General features: G+C 34.7%; 1 protein-coding gene across 1 annotated transcript in view; it reads right to left on the minus strand.

The window, feature by feature from the left end:
- Positions 1–879: 879 nt before the first annotated feature.
- The window catches only part of LOC138704216 (serine protease inhibitor dipetalogastin-like), a 30,400-nt gene continuing 3,784 nt past the window's right edge, over positions 880–27,495 (minus strand). The window contains exons 3-5 of the mRNA XM_069832098.1: positions 25,851–26,048; positions 7,433–7,594; positions 880–1,750 (exon numbers count right to left, since the gene is read on the minus strand). Of these exons, the coding sequence (XP_069688199.1) occupies positions 1,716–1,750; positions 7,433–7,594; positions 25,851–26,048 (395 nt within the window). The 3' untranslated portion in view covers positions 880–1,715. The remainder of the gene's footprint in view (positions 1,751–7,432; positions 7,595–25,850; positions 26,049–27,495) is intronic.

The raw sequence follows: 27,495 nt of genomic DNA on the forward strand, positions 1-27,495 counted from the left end.
CAAAGTGTGTGTGTGTTCTGAAATTGAGTTGTGTGTTGAGAATTTCGTTGGGTTGTGTTTTCGTGTGTCTGTATATTTCATATTGTTCTAGTGTGTTTTGTTTCTGGCTTTTTGGTTGGATGTGTAGTATTTCATATCTGTGTTGATGTCTCTGTGGGTGTGGTTAGCACGAACACACAGGAAATAAAACAAGAGGCGCCAAGACCAACAACGACCAGTTCTGAGGATGACCCATAAAAGGTCGAAACATGTAAACAAGGTACGTTAGAATTTAACACAAGAAATTCTTGTCATACATATTCCGAAGTGATACAGTGTTAAAAGTTGTGTAATCAAGATGTATACAAAAGCTTTCTTCTGAACACAATGAAAGTCTAAATATTATAAGTGGGTCTGCCACTAAAACCATTTAACATAATCACGCAATAGTACATTATGCAACGAGCCTATAATGGTAGAAATTAAGACGCAAGTATGTTTGTTTATGAAACGAGCTCAAGCGAGTTTCATAATTTTCATACGAGCGTCTTAATTACCATTATAGGCAAGTTTCATACGACTTTTTATGCTCGACCATATTTATAACTTGAAATTATTCAAAAGTAGGTCATGTTATGGTTATGTGAGTAGCGAACTCACCTGAATTGTGAGATGTGCGCAGACGCGAAAGTATTGATTTTTTCCGAGGCCGAATGTCATTGACCTTGATATAACGTAGAGAAGTCTTGATATAACCTGGAAATTGATTTAGAATTGAAAAATGAGATGACAAATTGAATTTGTTTCAATATTATTTACAATTAACACTAATTATTATAGTAACAGAACATAACCTTCTGCGACAATATTGGATTTCCAGCCTCCGTGACTTTTCGCTAATTGTCTTTCGATTGCATATCCGAGAATAATCGATACTTGCGGTTTTATAATGGTACAAAGGTGATTTGCCATTGGCTGAACACCTGAACTTTAATGAATAGGTGTACTTTAATGAGGTGCATTAAAGGGCTACTACCAGGTGTATAATTACTACAATTCTGCATGGTCGAGCATAAAAATAACTACGTTTAATTTATACAAAAAAACTAGACGTTAAAAAGGGAAACGAACGATATGATGATTTATACATTTAAAATACGGCACCGTTTACGTAATTGAGAAACGTGATAGTTTTGTCACACGAGTTACGATTTAGTTTGAAGGCTCGTGAAATAAAACTGTAACAAGGTAAAGTCATTTCGTGCTCAAATCTTTCTAAATGAATAGTAAGTGAGTCGTTTGAGAGAGGAGGACCATGTGGCGGTTTGACGTGTCGACAAACATCACAGCAACGGGGACGGCGATAAATCTAACTGAGCCGACTAAGGAAGGAAGGAGCGTAATGGGGAGACGGGAGTAAGATAAAGAGCAAATGACAAATGACAGGGGAGGGATTACAACGTAATGGAATGAGTTTGGAGCGCGATACTAGAGCAAGATAGTGCGCAAGTCTAGACTGCGTTGCACGGCAGTGTTAAATGCCAGTCTACATCCCGTCATCGGGAGTCATTCTCCGTGACGCTGATTTTACATCAAAATGCAAATAAAACAAAACGTGTGACACTGAAAGTAATTTTTATGCACTGTACCTCATCGCGTCCAAGTTCCACGTTTTACCGATAATATTTTTCAAACGCTGGCGCTGCAATGAAGCATCTTCTACTTGTTTTTGGAGATTATATACAAGGACCTTTATGATGTTTCTTCAGTTCTGAAACAAGGAGAAAGAAGTTTAATATATTAGACAAAAGAGTTTCACATTTACAGTTGATTTATTTTATTTACTTTCAAGTCTTTGCTTTGCTTTCTCACTCTACGAAGTAGAAAGAGTGAAAAAACTATGAAAAAAAGGTAATTTAAGACTTTCATGTAAACTAATCTTTTTAGCTGAAAATTGGCGCATCGCATTGAACTATAACAAATACGAAGCAATGATATATTTTACTTTTTGTCGTCCTGCTAATCCTACATGAATAAATCTTTCAACCAATATGATACCATGCAAACCAAAGGATGAAGCTGTAATAGTAATATACGTTACAAGAGCGGTATGTTGACGTTTTCATGTTCGAGGAAAAGATTGAAAAAGCGAAACGTAGTTGAGCTTTTTTAATTTCCGAGAACATGAAAACAAACATATCGCTCGTGTATCGTACATTATTTTGTGCGAAGATCGTTTATTACATACCTGAAAGACGAATTTCTAATGCAATGAAATCTCCATGTTGGTTTCTGTTTAATTAGCCAACTTCGGAACACCAAAATATCTTTCTTCAACATTGTTGCTCTAAAATGTTTTCTGTGTTTACTATACTCCAGCAGGCCGTGATATACGTCTGTCTTTTTTTTCCCCCAGTCTATAAATGCGAACTTAAAACAAACGGTAAGGTTATGTAATGATTTATTTTTCATTTTAATATTTTAACAATATTATTTATATAACATATTGCAGTAATAACATCGGCATCTGGAATCTCGTTGATTTTTTCACGGCTTCCTTAATGTTACCTGTATCAGGAATGCAATAAGTTTCGTGGAGTAGTAGACTTTACTTAATTTTTGCAAATATTTAAAAACAATAATTAACATTGAAATTTAGGTGAAATTACAGTGGTAAGTTTCCAATTTATAATTATTACTATGTTAAACGTCTCTAAAAATAATATGTTAAAAGCCTAAAGCAGTAAAATGAATGTCGCGCTTAAGCGGTAAGAAGAGGGAAATTGTTATGTGTGTTACGTTGGGAATACTGAATGTGGTATTTCATACTTACCGCGTATTGGTTCTGTGCGGAAAACAAGCAAATACGCACGATCTCGCACAAAATACCTTGGACTACACTTAGATCGCCTTCTATCATGGAAACATCATATCAACAACAAACTTAAATTGGCCTACTCAATATTCACTATCCGCTCCTCAACAAGAAAACATCTCTAAAGCTACAAAACTGCATGCTACTTTACACATCTCTATTACGAACTCTAGTGATTTACGCCTGTCCAGTCTGGGGAGGAGCTACAATAAGCGAAATTAAATCCAGTCATTTCATAACAGTAGTAATAGCAGTAGTAGTTAGTACTAGTAGTAGTAGCAGTAATAGTAGTAGTAGTAGTGGTAACAGGCCTAGCGGTGGTAGTAGTGGTGGTAGTAGTAGCAGTGTTTAGTAATATTCGTAGTAGTAGTAGCAGCAGTAGCAGTAGTAGTAGTAGTAGTAACAGTAGTAATAGCAGTAATAGTAATAGCAGCAGCAGTAGTAGTAGTAATAGTAGTAGCAGCAGTAGTAGCAGTAGCAGCAGCAGCAGTAGCAGTAGTAGTAGTAACAGTAGTAGTAGTAGTAACAGTAGTAATAGCAGTAGTGATAGTAATAGCAGCAGGAGTAGTAGTAGTAGTAGTAGTAGTAGTAGTAACAGTAGTAATAGCAGTAGTAATAGTAATAGCAGCAGGAGTAGTAGTAGTAGTAGTAGTAGTAGTAGTAGTAGTAGTAGTAACAGTAGTAATAGCAGTAGTAGTAATAGTAATAGCAGAAGGAGTAGTAGTAACAGTAGTAATAGCAGTAGTAGTAATAGTAATAGCAGCAACAGTAGTAGTAGTAATAGCAGTAGCAGTAGTAGCAGCAGTAGCAGTAGTAGTAGTAACAGTAGTAATAGCAGTAGTAACAGTAGTAATAGCAGTAGTAGTAGTAATAGTAATAGCAGCAGGAGTAGTAGTAGTAATAGCAGTAGCAGTAGTAGCAGCAGTAGCAGTAGTAGTAGTAACAGTAGTAATAGCAGTAGTAGTAGTAATAGTAATAGCAGCAGGAGTAGTAGTAGTAATAGCAGTAGCAGTAGTAGCAGCAGCAGCAGTAGCAGTAGCAGTAGTAGTAGTAACAGTAGTAATAGCAGTAGGAGTAGTAATAGTAATAGCAGCAGAAGTAGTAGTAGTAGTAGCAGCAGCAGCAGCAGCAGTAGTAGCAGCAGCAGTAGTAGCAGTAGTAATAGTAGTAGTAGCAGTAGTAGTAGTAGTAGTAGTAGTAGTAGTAGTAGTAGTGGTACGTTAAAGTGTGATTGTTATAAATAATATATCTAAAATTCAAGTTCTTAGTTCACATTTAATTTGACTCATTTATTTACTGTAATCAGTCATTATTCCTGTATGTGTAATATTATTCTGTCTTTTTGGGAACCCAGGATGCCTGGACAGACGATTTCTTGGAAATAAATTATAAATATAATAGTAGTATTTAGCAGTATCATTTCATTTAACAACGCCTTCAATTGAAAAATTTATATTGTAAAGAAATGCAACTTCGGAAGGCAATTATCGCTCGAATTCCATCTGAAGCCGTCTATTAGGGACAGTTCTTGCCATAAATCCACTACAACGGACAAACAACTCTACTTCCCTCCTAACGACGCAATGATTGAAAGATTTAATTAATAATCGATGCAAAATTAGGCCTACCTGCCTGCCAAACTGTGTGTCTGTGTGTCTGTCTGTCTGCCTACCTCCTACCTACCTACCTACCTACCTACCTACCTACCTATCTATCTATCTATCTATCTATCTATCTATCTATCTATCTATCTATCTATCTATCTATCTATCTATCTATCTATCTATCTATCTAGGTAGGAGGATAGGTAGGTGGATTGGTGGATAGGTGGTGGATAGATAGGTGGATATATAGGTGAATAGACAGGTGGATAGGTGGATAGATAGGTGGATAGGTATATGGATAAATTGTTGGATGGGTAGGTAGATAAGTGGATAGGTTGGTGGGTAGTTGGATAGGTTGGTGAATAGGTGGATAGATTAGTGGATAGGTGGATGGATAGGTGGAGACTTAGGTGAATAGGTGGATAGATAGGTGATTAGATGGATAGAGAGGTGGATAAGTGGATAGATTGTTGATTAGGTGGATAGATTTATGGATAGATTGTTGGATAGGTGGATAGATTGGTGGATTGTTGGATAGATTGGTGGATAGGTGGATAGACTGGTGGATATGTGGATAGATAAGAGGATAGATTTTGAATATGTGGATAGATAGGTAGATAGGTGAATGGATAGGTGAATAGATAGTTGGATAGGTGAATGGATAGGTGGATAGGTGGATTGGTGTGTGAGTAAATAGGTGGATAGGTGGACAGATAGTTGGATAGGTGAATAGATAGTTGGATACATATGTGGATAATTGGACAGGTGGGTAGCAGGATAGGTAGGTGGACTGTGTGGACAGAGTGGTTAGATAAGTGGATAGATGGACAGATGGATAGATAGGGGATAGGTGGATAAGTTGATGGATAGGTTGGTAGATAGGTGGATAGGTTTGAGAGTAGGTAGATAGATTGGTGGATAGATGGATAGGTTGATAGATAGGTGGATAGGTAGGTAATAGATGGATGCATGCATGCGTTCATACAGTACGTACATACATGGATACATACATAGATAGAGAGACAGACAGAAAGACAGATAGATAGATACATAGATATATACATACATAGATAGACACATACATAGGTAGTTACATAGTTATATATAGATACATAGATAGATACATACATAAATACATACATAGATATATACAGTACATAGATTGATAGATACATACATAGACACATACATAGATATATATATATATATATATATATATATATATATATACATAGATATATAGATAGATTACATAGTAGCTAAGCTAGTAGCTAGGCCAGTAGCTAGGCGAGTAGCTACGCTTGTAGCTAGGCTAGTAGCTAGGTGAGTAGCTACACTAGTAGCTAGGCTAGTAGCTAGGCGAGTAGCTAGGCTGTTAGCTAGGCTAGTAGCTAGGCGAGTAGCTAGGCTGTTAGCTAGGCGAGTAACTAGGCGGGTAGGTAGGTATCAACTTATGTGAATAGGTAGTTGCTTAGGTGAGTAGCTAGTTAGGTGGATGGGCATGTGTGTGGGTGGGTGGATAGATAGATGGATGGATAAGATAGGCAGACAGATGGATGGATGGATGGATGGATGGGTGGGTGGGTGGGTGGGTGGACGGACGGACGGACGGACGGACAGACAGACAGACAGACAGACAGACAGACAGACAGGCAGGCAGGCAGACAGATAGACAGACAGACAAGCAGGCAGACAGACAGACAGATGGACAGATGGATAGATAGATAGATAGATAGATAGATAGATAGATAGATAGATAGATAGATAGATAGATAGATAGATAGATAGATAGATAGATAGATAGATAGATAGATAGATAGATAGATAGATAGATAGATAGATAGATAGATAGATAGATAGATAGATAGATAGATAGATAGATAGATAGATAGATAGATAGATAGATAGATAGATAGATAGATAGATAGATAGATAGATAGATAGATAGATAGATAGATAGATAGATAGATAGATAGATAGATAGATAGATAGATAGATAGATAGATAGATAGATAGATAGATAGATAGATAGATAGATAGATAGATAGATAGATAGATAGATAGATAGATAGATAGATAGATAGATAGATAGATAGATAGATAGATAGATAGATAGATAGATAGATAGATAGATAGATAGATAGATAGCTAGCTAGCTATCCACCTGCCTACGCACCTACCTACCCACCTATCTATCCACTTATCTATGCACCTATCTATCTACCTATCCACCTATCTATCCACCCATCTATACACCTATCTATGCATCTATCTATCCACCTATCCACCTATCTATCCACTTATCTATCCACCTATCCAGCTATCTATCCACTTATCTACCTATCTACCCACCTATCCACCTATTTATCCACCTGTCCACCTAACCATCCACCTACCTATCTACTTGTCTGTCTAGCTATCTGTCTGTTCGTCTGTCTGTCTATCTGTCTGTCTGTCTTCCTATCTACTACAATGATTATGTAATATGTATTAGCTATATCTAGTGATAGCAGTGGTATTCTGGCTGTGGCTAACTATTATTAATCGGAAATCAAATTGAGGAAACCTATCCCGAAACTCGTTCAGTCCATTTTTAGGAAAGGACTGGGTTAGTTCTTTTATGCACTGATCTACGGACTGAGGGAGTTTCAAGTGACATGCACAATAACACAAACTTTTGATTAAAATTGACGTCGGTTTGAAAGAAAACAAGCTTAAAATATAATGATAGCGGTTTCAGACATAATTTTGTACTTATATTTATTAATCATAAGAATGGCCAAATGGAATGAGCTTGTTTTGGGATCACACTCTTCAGTTAGCGTTTATATTTTACTCATTCTTCTGATATAAAATATTACCTTTAAAAAGAGACGAAGGTCTTTGTAGCTCTTTTAATGTATATAAAATTTACATAGCTAGTTAAAGTAGCATACTGCATATCTGAGTACCAGTACAAAGATCCTGCACTTACTTGGCTCGGTTGTCATGGCGCACATGAGAGCCAAAGGATTTATGTAGCTGGTGCCGTCACTGCCACAAATTGGATCTGCTTGCAGCGCCTCGGGCAGGACTTGAAGTTTCTCACACGGACTGTCTCTCTTCTCGCACGAGGCTCCCACTTTGATGATCGTATCTGCAACAACCACAAAGCAATAAATCATATTCATAAGCATCTTAACTCTAAGTATGCAAAACGATAGTGTTACTTATGTTAATATTTCCTAGCATTTATTTAAATCAAGAAAGAAAATGTTTTTAATGTTTTGGAAAGCTCAAGTAGCCATTTAAAAACATTTAAATTTGAAGAAAAGTCAATTCATAACCCTTTTTACTTTCACACTTCACATGAAGATTTTACACATCTTCCTGTGATTTAAAAAAAAAAAAGAATAAAATAGTGGGCTATATAAGGACGCTGTGTTAACTACGAAATTATTTGGCATCGATGAAATTGATGATAGCGAGATGTTATTTGGCGATATAAGGCCGAGGATTCGCCATTCTATTACCTGGCATTCATCTTACAATTTGGGAAATCCTCCGAAATGTCCAACAAGGAAATCAGCGCAAGCGGTAATCGAATCCACGCTCCGGATTACTGAACAAACATGTCTAGCGTCTGAGCTACTTTATGGTTAAGAAAATATTGTATTATTCAATGCTATTTTAAACACTTATTGCCCATATCGATTATAATATGAAACTATTTATTTCTTAACAGTTACTTCGGAAGTAAAATTCATACTACTAGTATGTAAAATTTGTAAAGTTGTATGTATTGTGTCAAAATAGCAGATTCAGAAGATACACTGCAAAGATAAATATGTAAAACGGAAACAGTAGCAATGATTTAAAATGTCTACTTCTTAGTCAATCTCAATGACTTGCAAAGGCAGGACCCAATTTGAAGTAAAATTGTAATAAATGTTTTTGAGCAAATGAACAGTTTTAACTGTCTTCGATATACGATTTCATAAGAGAAATATAAACAGAAAAATTGCGAAGTTTCTCGAAATAAAAAGGTATCGTCAACATAATATTCTGAAACTATCCCAAATTGATACACAATACATTGGTTATCTCTACATTGTTACACGATATGACATTTGGGCACTAAGAGAACAAGATTAATCCAGGATAAGAGCAGCAAATATGACTTTTTAAGGAAAACTGCAAAATATACATGGTAAAAGTACAAAACAATCAAGAAATTTTTGCCAGAACTCAAAAGTTTCGAACAGAATTCAAAATTACCGTTGTAATAATTAGACTCAACACATTCTTCAAATGAACAGAAGCAGTTTACCACATTTAATCTTGAAATACAATCCCATGAAAGAATAAGTCAAGGTCGATCATGAGAATTCTAGACTGATGCATTAGCATCGGGACAGGACACGGGACCTACTTGCCTGACTGATTTATGATGATGTTGATGATTATGATGATGTGTTATCATATTGTGATATTAAATAAATTCCTTTGTTTTATTGCATTATTTTCTATTATATTTTTTCAAATTAGCTACACTGAACAACAAGAATTTTGCTCCATCTTAAAATAATGTGTCCCTTATGGTTTGGTGTGTGCTGAATCCGAAAATGCACCTCTTTTCTTTGTATCACGTAAGGTTTTTAAGATATACTATGATTTCACTTTTCGATAAGCGCTTCCCCAGGAAACATCTGGGGCGTGTTGGGGGTATGAACCAAAACAAAAGCTAATGCATCTTATGAATTATGACTTATTTCCGGTTTCTTATGATTGTTGCCATGTTCTTTTGTACTTCTAATAAATAAACAGATATTGGTCCCTTCTATTAAGTAAATTTCATAACAGTTCAAATTGAGGTCTACTCAATGAACAAACAAGGGTGTGGTTTTCAGTATTTAAAGAAAAAGTTTACCAGTTTAAGTGAAGGCAAATTAAAAGAGGGCATTTTCATCGGTCCATAAATTCACAAAGTTATGGCTGACTCTTTGTGTGAGGGAAAGCTTTCCGTTACAGAAAGAATGGCATGGCGCGCTTTCAAAGACGTTTGCTCAAATTTCCTTGGAAATTCTAGGGTACAGAACTGCACAGAAATTGTTGTGGAAACCATGTTAAGTGCATATGACAAAATGGAGTGTAATACGTCTCTCAAAATACACTTTTTACATTCTCATTTAATTTCTTTCCTCCTATCTTTGGAGCGGTAAGCGACGAGCATGGGGAAAGATTTCATCAAGAAATATCTGAAATGGAAAGGCGATATAAAGGAAGATCATCCAGCATGCTTGCAGACTATTGTTGGTTCCTTCTAAAATACAGTCCCAGGTGTAGTTATAAACATTAGTCATCTAGAAAATTATTTTGAATGTGAATTCAAATTCCGGGATTTTGCTCATTATACGCATTAAATATTTTTATTATTGTTCTGTTTTAAACTATGTAACATCATTTTTGTATCCATGTACACATCTTTCAAATATTATGAGAAATTTTTAATTCCTAATGTGTTGTAATTTTATCAGTAGCAGTGAAAAGTTAAAAACAAATAATCATTTTCCCCGAAAAATGGTACGTGATGGGGCAATTTGGCTTTTTAATTCAGATTTAGGGCACACATATTAGTAATATTCACCTACTTTTATTTCGGAGCAAGACAAAAAGTAAAAATTTGTTGTTCAGTGTTATTATTCAAATATAATATACATTACTATGAACTTGTCTCATGTAATATACACCAGTTACACGGTTTACTTTCATGAAGAACTCGTGTAATACTTCAACTCTAGTGTGTAGATTTAAGTACGTTTGACAAAAAATTTAAGATCACTTTTTAAGACATCTCGCCAAATATCATCTCACTATCACCAGTTCCATCAACCCTAGTAACCTCGTAGTTGATACAACGTCGTTAAATAACCAATTAAATTAAATTTAATAATATAAAAGTAATTTAACTTGAAGACACAGAAACGGTGAGATAATTAAATTAAAATTATCCACCCTACACCATTACTTCCTGTCTTAATTGCCTCATTAGTGATGCCTTATTGGTGCCCCGTAAGTTCTAACCTGTCTTCGGACAGTTGACTAAACAACATCATCCGTGCCGTTGACTATTTCTCGTGAACTGACCGATTTTCTACAGAGTTTTTAGGCTTCGAAAAGAATTCAAACTGTGTGTGCCATTAAGAATATATTTAAGGAACGGGTAAGCACTATTCAAAACGTGAATTCATGCGTGCAAGTACTTCAATATTTATGTGATCGTATTCCCTTTAAAGTTTGTCGTTAGGTATCAGATATTCCCATGAAATATCTATTTTACTGGCAAAGTTATTAGATTTCGCAGTCGCGAGTTTGAAAATGTTTGACTGTGGGTACTTTCTGTCCTATTCAATCAGAAAGGATAACGAAGTAATCACTAGCGTCCATCGGAAATTGGAAATTGTAAATCAGTTGAAGCGATATGTTAGCTTAGGTATACAGTTGATAAGCACTTTGATGTACAAGTCCATCGATCGCTTAATCAGTGTCAGCCATTTATACTTTTAGTGCCAACTCGTTGCTCCCTTTCATAGAATGAAGTTAGATCTATCATCTGATGTACGTACAATATTTTAAGATAACAAATGTTTTGGTTTGGTCTGGGAGCAGAAATAGAAGTCTAGACTATTACTGGTATTTTATGCCTTTGACGGAAGTGAACTCCCTTTTTTTCAGTTAAATTGAAATTACAGAGTCTAAGGAACAGGAAGTATATTTTATTAACATTATAAATGGAAAGTTTAGTTGCAAAACCAGCTACATCACAAACATACAATTTTTCAGAAAACAAGACAACATTATAACTGTACTGTTTTGTTTTTAATGTAAGTTACATCCTAGATCATATATGTAACAGATATGTCGGGGTTATAGGCTTTGAGGTTAACAACTTTTGTCAGGTTTACTACGCTGCAATCTAGTTGTTACATAAGGAGTCACGTCATAATGCCCATTTTAATTGCATTAGCGACTGTGCTGCCATCTCGTGTTCGTTTACGGCGGACGGGTGGCGATCCTGGCGGTTGTTCTCTTCAAAGTGCTGCCGATTTTAACGTAGCGAGGAGTTATCTGTTACATATATGATCTAGGGTTACATTAATGATTTGTAAACAATCGATTTACATAATGAAAAATGAGTACTTATTGTATTCCTATGCAAAGTCTTGGCATTAATTTTAACGCGAATAATATTTTAAAATTAATAAAGAGAAAATGGTTTGATTCGAATATTCTTTCTATTAACACTGTTAAAACTATAATTATTCCTTTTTCATTAACTCTTTTTAGAAGGTTATTTTACGACGCTGTAACAACATCTCAGGCTATTTAGCGTCTGAATGAAATGAAAGTGATAATGCCGGTAAAATGAGTCCGGAGTCCAGCATCAATAGTTATCCAGCATTTGCTCATATTGGGTTGAGGGAAAACCTCGGAAAAACCTCAACCAGGTAACTTGCCCCTTCCCCCGACCGGGAATCAAACCCGGGCCACCTGGTTTCGCGGCCAGAAGCGATAGCCGTTACTCCATAGGTGTGGACTTTCATTAACTGGTAAATTAAAAAAATAGACTAATTCTTCCCTAAACAATAACCTACACAATTCGGATTGTACCACAATTAGATTTGTAATTGTCCAATTAGTATAAATGAATCTTGCGGACTTAAATATTTAGGAATCATAATTGATTAACACCTAAACTGGAACAAATATTGTGTAAAAATAACGTAAAATTATATATTCATTTGCTCAATTACGAAATTACTTATCAACAGACGTACTAGTTATAATTTACAATGCCTTATTTCAGTCTGTAACCCAATATAGAATATTAGGATGATAATAATAATAATAATAATAATAATAATAATAATAATAATAATAATGTTTTATTTTCGCTGGCAGAGTTAAGGCCATAAGGCCTTCTCTTCCACTCAACCAGCCTTAATCAATACAATACATAAATTTAAATTACAAATATTTTTACTACACTTAAAAGGTTATCCAGCAATAATCTTCACTACACATTTATTTAAATTTAGATAAATCTATAAGGTAAAGTAGTAACTTAATTTATGAGCTAATTTAATTCAATGAATTATAATTAATTTAATATTTGAGATAGCTAGTAAAATGATGAAAATTAATTTAATATAAGCTTACTAGGACTATGTTACAGGGAGAATATATATTTCTATTTCTATAATGAGAATATTAATGTAATTGCCATTAGAGGTTTTGTAGATCTATTTAGAGAAATTAAAGATAATAATAATAAGAATGGACAGATGTTAGTTTCATTATAAGTAACAAATATTAATCAGCAATTCATCTGTTAAGTAAGAATTTATGTAATTTTGACCTAAATGAAGCTATTGTCCAACAACCCCTTATATCACTCGGAAGCGAGTTCCAATTTCTAGCAACTGAAACTTTATAGGATGAAGAATATAAAGATGTCTTGTGGTAGGGTATAATGAGTAAATTGTTATAATGAGATCTTGTACTTAGCTGATGATATGCGGATAAATTTTGAAAACGAGAAGCCAAATATATTGGGGTAGCGGTGCGCAGGATTTGAAATAAGAGAACAAGAGAATGCAGGGCTCGTCGATCGCTTAGCCTTAGCCAAGACAGAGTTTGGAAAGACGGGGAAACATGATCATACTTACGAATATTACAAATATAACGGACGCACGCATTATGCACACGTTGTAGCCTGTTGCTCAAATTTGCAATTAGGTTACTTAATATAATATCGCAGTAGTCAAAGTGTGGCATCACGAGTGTTTGTACAAGGATTAATTTTAATTTATCAGGAAGAAAGTTCTTCAGTCGCTTTAATGAGTGAATAATGGAAAATATTTTTTTGGAAGTGTGATTCACTTGTTCATTCCATTCCAGGTGACAATCCATATAAATACCAAGGTTCTTCACAGTCGTACTGTATGGAATAGTAGTATTATTTACAATTATCGATGGCAAATTTTGTTTGTCACACTTCGATCTTTGATGTTCTATTAAGATTGCCTGCGATTTACTTGCATTTAAATTAAGTCCGTGCGTTTTCGACCATATGGATATAGAATTCAAGTCATCATTAACTTTAGTTATGGCGTCATTTATGTAGTTAGGTCGAGTATGCAGATAGATTTGTATGTCGTCAGGATGTTAGATTAGAAGAAATATCATTAATATAAATAGAAAATAGTAAAGGTCCTAGGACAGAGCCTTGTGGTACGCCAGTCTTCGTGGTACGCCAAGTGGAATAACGATTATTAATAGACACGCACTGTTGGCGTTCACGAAGATAGGAGTCCATCCACCCTAACGCATTATCAGAAAAATGCAGTACTCTTAATTTTGCAATTAGTAAGTCAACATCTACAGTGTCGAAGGCTTTGGAGTAGTCTAAAAGTGTTAGTATTGTGATCTGTGGGTAATAAGTACTTATAAAACTAAACTTATTAGACTAGATTTATTACAGTGAAGAATAATTAAATTATTTCTAAGGAAGGCTATTGATTATAGGCCTACTATCGAAAAAATTGTTTAAAGAATTTAAAGTTTTGAAAATAAAAATTTATATCAATGTATTATTACAATTTATGTATAAAATGACCGACTTTCAGATCATATACTCACAAGCATAAAAGCAAAGGCATGGATGCAATACGTTCGTTTGAGACGAAGTACGTAACTAACAGATATTAGCAGTAATATTGTACCTAGAATTTATAACAAATTAATTAAGAAACATCATCGTCTAATTAACTCATACAGCTTTAAATTTGAAAATGTATGTAAGCACTTTCTTATTAGTGAACATTTTTAAGTTTGTTATTTGTTGTATTTTATCTATGTAATTTAATTATGTATTGACCACGAAATCTTTATCTTTCTGGGGAGTATTAGAATTTTTATGTATCTTACAACTCACCTCTTATATTTTTCTAAAATAAATTAATTTATTAATTTATTATTGTATAATTAATTTAAAGGGTAAAATTCTTGTAGGTGATAGATATAAATATGCCTAAAATATAAACATTAAATTATTTACATTTTGCTCAACAAATGTGATTTTGAATGTATCTGGTTTCGAGAGAACATAATATGAATGTTTAAGTAACACGAGCATTTTTAACAGTATTTTATGTTGAAATAGAATACATAATCAAGGAAAGTAAACATTTTAAATATAAATAATGAAAATCATAATTAGTTTGGAAATGCTACTTTGACGATATTTTATATCACTTTTTATACAAACAAGTAACTAACTTCACAGGCCAATTCACAAGGACATTTTTCGTCGCATGATCATTTTTAGATATTGAATGAGTACCGATAATATTTTTGTAATATGATAATGATTTAAAATACATCCTTTCATGATAGAAATGTTTTGCGAGGAAATGTGGAACATCTCGTAATTTTACCCCAGTCGATATTAAAGTAGACGACTCAGTATTCCTTGTTTTCTTAGATTTTTTAGTGAACTTATCCTAATAAAAACAGCCAATTTCTTCACGGTCTCTTAAAAAATCTATTGTACGCATTAAATTGAAAGTGTCATTGAGCTGGAGGGCGCACCGTATTACGAATTGTCCTTTTGCAGTCAACTCCCTTCCTCCTAGAGGTATAACTATTCTAAATTGGGGAAAAATAAATTAATTTGTATAATTTCTGTGGATTCATTACTACAGAGATGTAAAAATGTGACTCGCGGAGTGATTTCACCTTATTACCTCCTCCTACCGATTTAGGTGCGCACGATGGAATTGAGGAAGGATCGCGTGGCTTTGACATAAACAATCCCTCTCTCAGCGTTACATTAGTTCAATAGACTAGTAAGGAGGGGGGGAGTAATACGTCACGCACGATTTCTCCTCATTTATATCCCTGCAATTTTATAACGTCAGATTTCTTCACTACTCTTTCAATGCCAAAACACGATTAGACATAAGAAAATAAATGCCCTACAATTGGAATCACATTATTAAAAATTGCTTTCCGCCTAAGGTGCACAGTTAAAAAAAATGCGCTCATATGATATGAGGCGAATAACTTTCACGTTTTTTAAAAATACATTTAAGAAACACATATTGCATTTCTCCACTCCTGTCTATCTTGCGTCTCGTTTTCAAAATTCATCCACCCACCATAACCTAGACACGATCACAACACTCCTCCTTATCCATTCCCTTCCAGCGGACATCCTTATATTCTCTTTTTTCACTGTGGCTGTTCCTCGGCTTTGGAATTCCCTACCGACTAATGTCAGGGACTGTCAGACATCAAACCAATTTAAGAATAGACTAACGAAATATTTTTCTAACAATTCTTGTTAACAATAATAGCTGTTTCAAGTTTCTCAATGTTTAATGGTTATATATATATATCACAGAATAAATATTTAAATTATCTCATTATTATTATTATTATTATTATTATTATTATTATTATTATTATTATTATTATTATTATTCCTTACCACTGCTTATTATTGTCTCATTAACATTACTTATCCAACTTTCATTATTTACTTTCATGTTGTTTTATGGTCTAGATATTAATGTAATAACTATTACAAGACAACTGTATTCAATTAGAATTAGAGTCTGGGTGGGCCGAAGAGAAGGCCTACTAGCCTTAGCTCTGCCAGATTAAATAAATAAATTATTATTATTATTATTATTAGTATTATTATTATTATTATTATTATTATTATTATTATTATTGTTATATACTGCTGAACTGCATTCATTTGAGCCTTTAATGATATAATGTCTGGTTTTGAAAGTTGCATAGTAATCTGTCTGGCTTTGAAACTTAGTCCCTATTTCGTGAGCTTAAAACAGCGTGATATGCGTTCCTGGTTCCGCTGATTCAGTCAGACCTGGATGCTGTAGCTGAATCGATAAAATGGCACAAAACAGTGAATGATATTCGTCGAGGAATCGGTCCTAAGGACTTCAGTAATCATCCCATAATATAAGGAGGTTACATAATAAGCTTCAAGGCTAAGGTGCTATCCTTCTGGCACTCCTCCGAAAAAAAAAAAACATAAAAAAATCACTCAGGTATTCTTCGTACTTTCATCTTATTCATGAACGATTCTGAACTGGTGAGTATCTTGCATTCAAAATAAGACTTCTTCCCAATTACTTCTATATTTATAAATTATTATTATTATTATTATTATTATTATTATTGTTATCATTATTATTATTATTATTATTATTATTATTATTATTATTATTACTATTAAGTATATACTCTTATGTATAGTTCTCTCCTTATGTTTTCAGTTCACTTTTTGTTTTGTAGTTTGTGTTCTGTTATTATAAGCAGGTTTAACTTTTCTGACCCTTTTCTATTCATTTCAGAAAATTATTTTTCAAAGCTCAATTTTCACAGCTCAGGCCAAGACTCGGTTAATCATTACTTTAGAGAGGTTATAACATTCTGTTTTCATATTCTGTTTTTAGGTATGCGTCATAGTGCCAATTTTTATAAACATATCATTTCTGTAAAAATCACAGAAACTAAATAATTAAAACAATTTTATTGCAATATTTTCTATAATATTATTATTTTATTAACTATAACATTTTTAATCCCAATAAATATAGCCACCTTGGTTTTCTTCGTAACACTTTCATATTAAAATCTTAACAGTTTTGAATATTTTTGTAGTAGGACTATAAAAAAATATACGATACTCCCTCTACAGCTGAAATGTGACAAATATGTAAGAGGGAGGAAAAATAAGAAGAAAAAATTATTACAGTATAACGTAACGGAAAGAAGATTCACATTTGTTTAGTAGTCAGTTACAGCAATGGCTATAATATATCTTCTTTTTTTTTAGAGAGAAAGAAAAAGGAGATGCGTACAGACTTATATTAGGAGGTTGCCAAGAATTTACTTCGCCAAATATTTTCAACATTTATTTTATTGGAGTATGATATGTAGAATGCAGACATCAAATATTTATCTGAATAGAGATATCGTTATCCTTGAGTAGGAAATGGACCGAAATTTCAACGAATGTCAATAATAATGTTTTTATTACATAAATGACCCGGCGGAGCATTCGAGTTTCGCGTATTGCATGGATTTTTGTCCTTTGTTAATGCAACATGACATGGGATCAAGAAGTTGTTAATTTCCAAGTAAGACAATGTAGAACACCATATCTACAAATGACAAATATCTATTAAAAAATGAAAACTAAATATGCCGATCGATGCATGATAAAATCTCAGTGAAGTTACCAAATATTTCTCGCATAAGATATTACAAAGCATTATTTTTCTAAATAATTATTAACATAAATGGGGTGACCTTTATTTGCCGGATGGTCTATGGGGTGTCCTCGGGCTCACTTTATTTCACCCACTTTGATTTCAATACCTGGTTGGGGTTTTTCCGAGGTTTTCCCCAACCAAAAGGCAAATGCCAGGTAATCTTTTGGCGAATCCTCGGGCCTCATCTCATCTCATTGCATCTTGCCAATATATTGTAAAAAAATTATAGAAAATTACAAAATTGTACAATTGTAAAATATTGTAAAAATTGTAATTGTAATTGATCTTGTAAAATTTTGACTTGTTCCACATCTTAAAGCTTCAATGCTAATGTAAGATCTGTGGAATATAATAAATGAAATGAAATGAATGTGTCGAACTGATTTTAGGAAATTTTCTGTCGTTAACCATATGGTATAGGCTACTGACCGTTCTGACTTAAAGAAAATACATCTGCCCTTCTCTAGGCCTACTTGTGCACCCCACAAATCCTCTCCCCTGGGGTTTGTATATTTTTGAATGATGACGGTAGTCTACTACTTCTGTATCCATTCTGATTACAGATATATAACCATACCAGGTCCAATTTGTAATTCTTTACGAATTTTAAAGATATTACATTAATTTGTAGAATCGATATTTCCAGATGTATAATTTCAATTCTTGCTTGAGGAAGGGAGTCAAAATATTTTAGGAAAAACCTTTTAGGGTATATTCTGTCTATATTTTATCTGGAATGAACTATTTTCCATGCAAGGAGAACAAGGAAAATAAAAGGAGAACAATAAAAACAGGGGGAAGACAAGAACAATATGAATACAAGAAGGACAAGGAAAAAAGATGAACAATGAGTGGAACATGGGGAAGACAAGAACGAGACGAATGCAAAGAGAACAAGTGAAATAAATGGAAACTAATCAGTAGAACAAGGGAAAGAAGAGGACATACGAACGGAAGCAGCGGAATGGGAGTTCAGGAAGAATAAGCAGAATAAGGGGAAGACAGAATCAAGGAGAATGCAAAGAGAAGAAGGGAAATACAAGAAGAACAATAAGTAGAGGAAAGGAAGACTAGAACAAGGTGAATGCAAGGATAACAAGGGAAATACATGAAGAAAAATAAATGGAACAAGGGAAAAACATGAACAAGACGAATGTAACGAGGATAAGGCGAATACAAGGACAACAAATAAATAGAACGAGCACAAGACAAGAACAAGACGAGTGCAAAGAGAACAAAGGGAATAGAAGGACAATAATAAGTATAAAAAAGGGAAGACAAGAATAAGGCGAGTGCAAGGAGGACAACGGGAATACGACGACAATAAGTAGAACAAGGAGAAGACAAGAACAAGAAGAATGCAACAAGGACAACGGCAATGAAGAAGAAGAGTAAGTAGAACAAGGGGAAGATAAGAACAAGTCGAATGCAAGGAGAGCAATAGTAATATGGGGAGAATGAGAGGATAAGAACAGGACGTATGGAAGAAGAATTAGAGGAATACAAGGACAACAATAAGTAGACAAAGGAGAAGACAAGAGTTAGAAAAGTGCTAAGAAAAAAAAAAAGAAAATACAAGGAGAGAAATAATTAGAAAAAAGAAAGACAACAACAATTTATTTTATTTTTATTTTATTGGGTTATTTTACGACGCTGTATCAACATCTAGGTTATTTAGCGTCTGAATGATATGAAGGTGATAATGCCGGTGAAATGAGTCCGGGGTCCAGCACCGAAAGTTACCCAGCATTTGCTCGTATTGGGTTGAGGGAAAACCCCGGAAAAAACCTCAACCAGGTAACTTGCCCCGACCGAGATTCGAGCCCGGGCCACCTGGTTTCGCAGCCAGACGCGCTGACCGTTACTCCACAGATGTGGACAAGACTACAACAACAACAACAACAAGAAAAATGTAAGGAGAAGAGTGGAAATACAAGGAAAAAAATAATTAGAAAGAAGGGAAGTCTGCAACAAGACAAATGCAAAGACGGAAAGAGAATAGAAGGGGAAAACAAAAGGAAGCCGATTGAAAAGAGAACAAGGGAAATATAGGAAACAATAAGACATAACAAGGGTAAGACAAGAATAAGACGAGTGCAAAGAGAGCAAAAGAAATAGAAGAAGATTTATAAGTAGAGCTAGAGAACATAAGTACAATACGAATGCGACGATGACAGGGTAAATACAAGGAGAAAATTAAGTAGAACAAGGAAAGACCAGAATAAGAGAAAAGCAACGAGGACGAGGAGAACAGAAGGATATTAGTAAGTAGAACTAGGGAAAACAAGAACTAGACTAATGAAAATAGAACAGAGAAATACAAGGAGAAAAAGAAGTAGGACAAGGAGAATGAAAGGGAGACAAATAGAATACAAGGGTAACAATAAGTAGTTGGAAGAGAAGACAAGAACAAGACGATTGCAACAAGGATAACGGGAATACACGAAGAATAATAATTGGGACAAGGGGAAGGCAATCTGAAGACAAATGCTAAGAGAAAGAGGGAAAGGCAAGGAGAAGAATAAGTGGAACAACGGGATGACAAGAAGAATTCTAGGATGAGAATTGGAATACAAAAAGTAAAACAAGTAGAAGGAAGGGAAGACAAGAACAGGACAAATGCAAAGAAGACAAGGGACAGACACCGAGAAGAATAAGTAGAACAACGGAAAGATAAAAGCAAGTCGAATGTAAAGAGAAGAATGGAAATATAGGAGAACAATACGTGAAATAAGGGGAAGACAAGGACAAGATGAATGTAAGAGAAGAAGGTAAATACAAAGAGATCAATAAGTAAACAATGGGAAGATAAGAGCAAGAAGAATGGAAAGCAGACAATGAGTAGAAGAAGGGGAAGACCTTGACAACGCGAATGCAACGAGGACAATTGGAATACAGGAGAGAAATAAGTAGAACAAGGGGAAGACACAAACAGGACGAATGTAAGGACGGAAAGGGGAATAAAAGGAGAGAAAATAGTGGAACAGTTGAAAGAGAATGACAAGATTAATACAAGGAGAACAAGTGGAATACAAGCGGAAGAATAAGTGGAAAAAGGAGAATACAGAAAAGAGACGAATGCATGGGGTTTAGAGCGAATACGAGAAAACTGATTAGGAGTGGTGAAAGACAATGAGAAGACGACTGCAAGAAGGACACTGGGAATTCAAAGAGAACAATAAGTATAACATGGGAGAGACAAGAACAAGTCGAATGCAAGAACATTGTTAACGTAAGGAGAACAGTATGTAGAACAAGGGGAAATCAAAACAATATGAATGCTAAGAGAACAAGGGAAATGCAAGGAGAAAATTAAGCAGAACTGCGGAATTGTAAATACAATACTAATGTCAGGAGAAGAAGGGAATACAAGGACGAAAAGAAGAACTAGGGAAATGTAAGAAAAAGAAGAATGTAAGGAAGATAAGGGGAATATAGGAAGAACTATAAGTAGAAATAAATGAAGATAAAAAGAAGCGGAATGCAAAGACAATAATGATAATATAAGAAAAAATTATAAGTAGAACAAGGGGAAAACAAGAACAAAAATATGTGAAGAGAACAAGGAAAATAAAAGGAGAAAAGTAAGTGGAATATGGAAAGATATGAAGAAGACGAATACAAGGAGATCAAGTGGAGTACAAAAAAACGTAAGTAGAACAAAGGAAAAAACAGGAAAAAAATGAATGCGCTGAGAACACGGTATTTAGAGGGAGAATAATGAATAGAACTAGGGGAAGTGAAGAACAAGACGAATGCAATGAAAGCAAGGGTAATACAAGTAGAAAAATAAGTAGAGCATGATGAAAACAGAAACATGACGAATACAAGGAGAACAAACAGAATACAAAGAGAAAAACAAATGGAAGAAGAGGAAGGCAAGAACAAAACGAATGCAAAGATAACAAGAAAAATACAAGGAGTACAATAAGTAGGCTAAGGGAAACACCTGAACAGACGAATGAAACAAGGATGAAGGGAATACGAGGACAAAAAGTAAGTAGAACGAGTATAAAGTTAACAAGGGAATAAAATTACAAGGAGAATAATAAGTAGAAAAACGGAAGACAAGAACAAAGCAATTGCGAAGAAGACAACGGGAATACAGGGACAACAATAATTAGAACAAGGAGAAGACAAGAAGTTTAATGCAACAAGGGCAATGGATATCAAGAAAAAGAGTAAGTAGAACAAGGGGAAGACAAGAATAAGTCGAATGCAAAGAGAGCAAGGGTAATACAAGGAGAAAAATAAGCAGAACAATTTAAAGAAAGAATAAGACGTATGCAAGAAGAATGAGGGGCATACAAGGACAAAAATAAGTAGACCAAGGGGAGACAGTAACGAAAAAAGTGCTAAATACAAGGATAGAAATAAGTAGAAAAGGAGAAGACAATAACAAGACGAATGTAAGGAGGAGAAGGGAAATAGAAGAAAATATATAAGTAGATGTAAGGGAAGTCTATAACAAGATAAATGCAAAGAAAAGGTGAGACAGACAACGAGAAAAATAAGTAGAACAAGGAAAAGACAAGGACAAGCCGAATGCATAGAGGGCAAGGAAAACGAAGGAGAACAATAAGTAGAACAAGGGCAAGACAAGAACAAGGCGAGTGCAAATAGATGAAGGGGAATAAAAGGTGTAAAATAAGTAGAACAAGGGAAAGATAAGAAGAATAATTACTGTAACACGGGGAAGACACAAACAAGACACACGCAAAGAAAATAAGGGACAGACTGTGAAAAGAATGCATAGAACAAGAAGACAAAAGCATGCCGAATCAAAGAGAACTGGGGAAATATAGGTGAACAATAAGTAGAACAAGAGGAAGACAAGAATAGGATGAGTGCAAAGAGATCAAGGAAAATACAAGTAGAGAAATCAGTAGAACAAGGGAAGACAGAACAATACGAATGCGACGAGAACAGGGGTAATACAAGGAGAAAAATAAGTAGAACAAAGAAAGATCAGAACAACACGTATACAACGAAGACGAGGAGAATACGAGAGCAATGATAAGTAGAGCGAGGCGAAGACGAAAACAAGACGAATGAAAGGACAAGGGAAGTACAAAGAGAAAAATAAGTGGAACAAGATAAATGCAAGGAGGACAAATGGAATACAAGGACAACAATAGATAGAAGGAGGCGAATACAAAAAAGGATGAATGTAATAAGGGAAACGGGAATACAAGAATAATAATAATTAGAACAAGAGGAAGACAACAAGAAAACAAATGCTAAGAGAAAGAGGGAGGGGAATAAGTAGAAAGCGAGATAAGAAAAAGAAGAATGTAAGAAATTGAAGGGGAATGCGATGAGAACAATAAGTAGGAGAAAGGGAATACAAGAACAAGACGAATGCAAAGAAAGCAAGTGATAGACAACAAGAACAATAAAACAGAACAAGGGGAAGACAAGAACAAGACGAGTGCAAGGAGGACGAGGGGAATACAAGTATAACAATAAGTAGAACTAGGAAAGACAAGGAGAGGGCAAGGGGGGTACAAGGACTACAATAAGTAGGATAAGTGGAAGACAAGGAGAAGGCGAATGCTTGTTGGTCAAGGAGAATACAAGGACTAAAATAAGTAGAAAGGTTGAGGTCGAAAACAAGACGAATGCGGGAATAACAATGGGAATACAAAGATAGTAGTAAGTGGAACAAAAAGAAGACAAGAACTAGGCGAATGGAACAAGTAGAACAGTAAGTAAAATAATAGGGAGACATGAACAAGACGAATGCAAGGAGAATAAGAGGTATACAAGGAGAACAATAAGTAGAACAAGGAGAAGTCATGAACAAGATGAATGCGAGAAGAAGGGGTATACAGGGAGAACAATAAGTAAAATAATGGGGGGACATAAACAAGACGAATCCAAGGAGAACAAGGGTTATACAAGGAACACAATAAGTTGAATAAGAGGAAGACATGAACAAGACGAACGCAAGGAGAGTAAGGGGTATAAGAGGAGAGCAATAAGGAGAATAAGGAGAAGACATGAACAAGACGAATGCAAGGAGAATAAGGGGTATACAAGGAGAACAATAAGTAGAACAAGGAGAAGTCATGAAAAAGATGAATGCGAGAAGAAGGTGTATACAGGGAAAACAATAAGTAAAATAATGGGGGACATACATAAGACGAATGCAAGGAGAACAAGGATTATAGAAGGAAAACAATAAGTTGAATAAGAGGAAGACATGAACAAGACGAACGCAAGGAGAGTAAGGGGTATAAGAGGATAGCAATAAGTAGAATAAGGAGAAGACATGAACAAGACGAATGCAAGGAGAATAAAGGGTATACAAGGAGAGCAATAAGTGGAACAAGGGGAAAACAAGAACAAGAGGAATGCAAGGAGGACAAGGGGAATGCAAGGACAATAATAAGTAGAACAGGTGAAAAACAAGGAGAAGACGAATGCTTGTTGGTCGAGGAGAATACGAGGACAAAAATAAGTAGGAGATATGGAAGACAAAAACAAGACGAATGCGGGAAGAACAATGGGAATACAAAGAGAACAGTAAGTGGAACAAGAAGAAAACAAGAAATAGGCGAATGAAACAGGAACAGCGAGAATACAAAAAGAACAATAAGCATAAAGAAGGGAAGACCAGTAGAAGACCACTGCAAAGAGTGCAAGGGAATTCAAGGAGAACTATAATATAACACAAGAAAGAGGAAAACAATTCGAATGCAAAGAGGAGAAGGGTAATAGAAGGAGAACAATAAGTAGAACAAAGGGAAGACAAGACCAAGAAAACACAAAGGAAGGAGAATAATTTAGTATAACATGGAGAAAACAAGAACAAGATGAATGCAAGAACAATGAAAATAGAAGGAGAAAAATAAGTATAAAAGGAGAATGCAAAGAAGAAAAGGGGAATACAATGAGAAAAATAAGTAGCGTAAGGGAAGACAGAAACAAGACGAGTGCAAGGAGGATTCCAGGAGAACACGGAAAAGAGAAGGACAAGTCGTATGCAAAGAGGTCAAGGGGAATACAAAGAGAACAGTAAATAAATCAATGCGAAAATTAGAAGAAGATGAGTGCAAGGAGAACAAAGGAATACAAGGAGAACAAAAATAGAAGGCGAACAAAAAGAACAAGGGATGACAGGAACAAGGCGAATGCAAGTAGTACAAGGGAAGACAAGAAAAACAAGTGTAATACAAGAACGAGACGAATGCAAGTAGAAGAATGGGAAAAGGAAACAAGAATAACAAGGGGATGACTAGAGAAATACGAATGAATTATGAATAAGGGGGTTCTAAGAAAATAATTAAAACAATGGGAAGGAAGGAACAAGACGAAGGCAAGGAGGACAATGGGAGTACTAAGAGAACAAGGAAAATAAGAAGATGGAAAAAGGAAAAGAGGTGGCTTGTGCCGCGTATATAAGAAGCAGGACTGCCAATCTACTACAGTTTAAAATTGTATAGATAAATGTTTCAAGATGATATGAATGGGATAGTTGTAAATGCTATCACCGTCCTGGACATTCGCTGTTTTCACAGAAAAAACATCTTTGAACTATGGTTATTTTATGAAAACCACTGAAAATTTCCACTCCTATAACATGAAATACCGTAGGTGTTTTTTCCTTTAACAACTAATCCAGAATGTGACCGCTACAATAGATTCACCATATGCTTAATATCTAAAATTTACATTTTTTGGACTATGGTTTTTTTTTTAAACCTACAATTACGAATTTATTGGACATGAACAAAATTATTTGCCACATTATTTGTTATGCTTTGCTACAAAAAAAACTTCCGTTTGTTATTAATGCAGATCAGATTATGGATAATTTAATTTTATATGAGCATTGTCGTATGTTATTTTAAGTTGTGAAATGACAATTCTTATACCCATACAAAGAAAAATGATAAGTACGAGTATAGAACTCTTTCTTCTCTTCCTCCCCGAGTACTTCGATTAAAGTTCATATCGATGACAGTTCTCATTTTGCAAAGACTGTCTACTTGAGGTGAATACATTTTAAAAGTAAGTCAGAGATCCGGTACTTACAATGGAACCAATCGCTGTTGGCCTTGACGGCGCAAGCATATTCCTGGGCAGAGTAGTAGGATCTGCCATCAGACGCGCAGAACAACGGTTTCTTTTGTGCCGAGTTTGAAATTTGTTGGCAAGGATCCTCTTCGTAATCAGGTGTTTCTTTTCCCACTAAATTATCGTCACATGCTCCTTCGTGCTCTACTTCAATATCTGTAAGTTCAAACAGTAAATACAATTAACCTCTGTCTTAGAAATAGAGTATCATATCGACGATATTCAGGTAAAAGAGCTTATCTCACAAAAGAAAAATTTTCCTGAAACAGCTATAATTAAATTTTAACACACTATTATTAATTACTTTATATGAAAGAATGTAAATATAATTACAAAAGACATGTATTCATGTTTTGTAATTAAATTGTAACTAATTACAGCAAAAAAATCATATTAAAATTAGGTTTAAGCCCTTTTACCTAAACACAGTCAATATGTTAAAGCTGTTAGAATTAAATTAAAGTTGTGAGAAATAAACATTGATGTCTAGATAATTCTTAAAATGTTCTAAGACTGAAATGATACAACTGTTTTGGGAGGACATTTAAGAAAAATGTTGAATCTGAACTATGCGTTTTAGGAGTATGTGGCCTGGGCAATAACTAAGAAGACAAGTAATTGCAACATAAAATTGCCAATTTAATCGTTTTTGAACGCTATCTACCGAGATAAATAATATACGCAAACTATCTTAAATAAATTGTAAAAAAAAAAAACACAGGCGCTTCAGTGAACTACAGATCGGAGCAGCGACCTACAGTTTCCATGAGGCTATCACTGTGAGTCCAAGATATTAACACTATCATTAGGTTTTAAAAATATGGTTTGAATATGTATAGTGCATCGAATGGCCTAACAAATATATTTTTAACGAAGAAACAAAAGAAAATACAGTATCAATATATAGCTGACGGGACCAAATATTTATATTATTTTACGACTGTTAAGACTACAAGTCTAAAAAAGAAAAAGAAAAGAAAAACAAGGCTTGAAAGATGAAACATTTCTGCAGTTGCAACGATAGCAGCTATACAGACTTGAAGTGAAATAACAATGCAGATTGAGAAGGACGATAGGGTACACTTAAAGGAATAGAAAACGTATATTACGTTTTGTGATTAAATGCACAGTTAATTAGAAAATTAAGTTGGAAGTTTCAGCAGTCTGGCAACATCGCCGCTAACATACTCGTCATTCTGCTCGTAATAAATATGTAAGAGTTCAACGAACTCAGGTTTGTCTCAGTACGGGAGTCTCCCTCTCTCGCTATGACGTTGCAATCTGCTCGCATCGTTCCGTGTCTTGAAATGAGTGGTTTTTAAATTAAAGTTACACGAAAACTGTTCACGCTAATCGGAAATAAGCCACAGAGATAAATGATTGTTTATTAAGATTTCTATCGATATGAATAAAAATCACGATCCTACTCGCAATACTTACCGAATAAACGTTTAGGGAAAAATATTTTTTTTCTGAGAAAACTATGTACTTTCCATCAATATGGTAATACACTTTCCTGTTACATAGGCTACAACATGAGCTATTCGCCCTGAAAATCTGCAGGGTTATTTCACTTTCACCCTGTATGGCGACGAAATTTGGA

The sequence above is a fragment of the Periplaneta americana genome, chromosome 8 (genome assembly GCF_040183065.1).
Source record: "Periplaneta americana isolate PAMFEO1 chromosome 8, P.americana_PAMFEO1_priV1, whole genome shotgun sequence".
NCBI lineage: Eukaryota > Metazoa > Arthropoda > Insecta > Blattodea > Blattidae > Periplaneta > Periplaneta americana.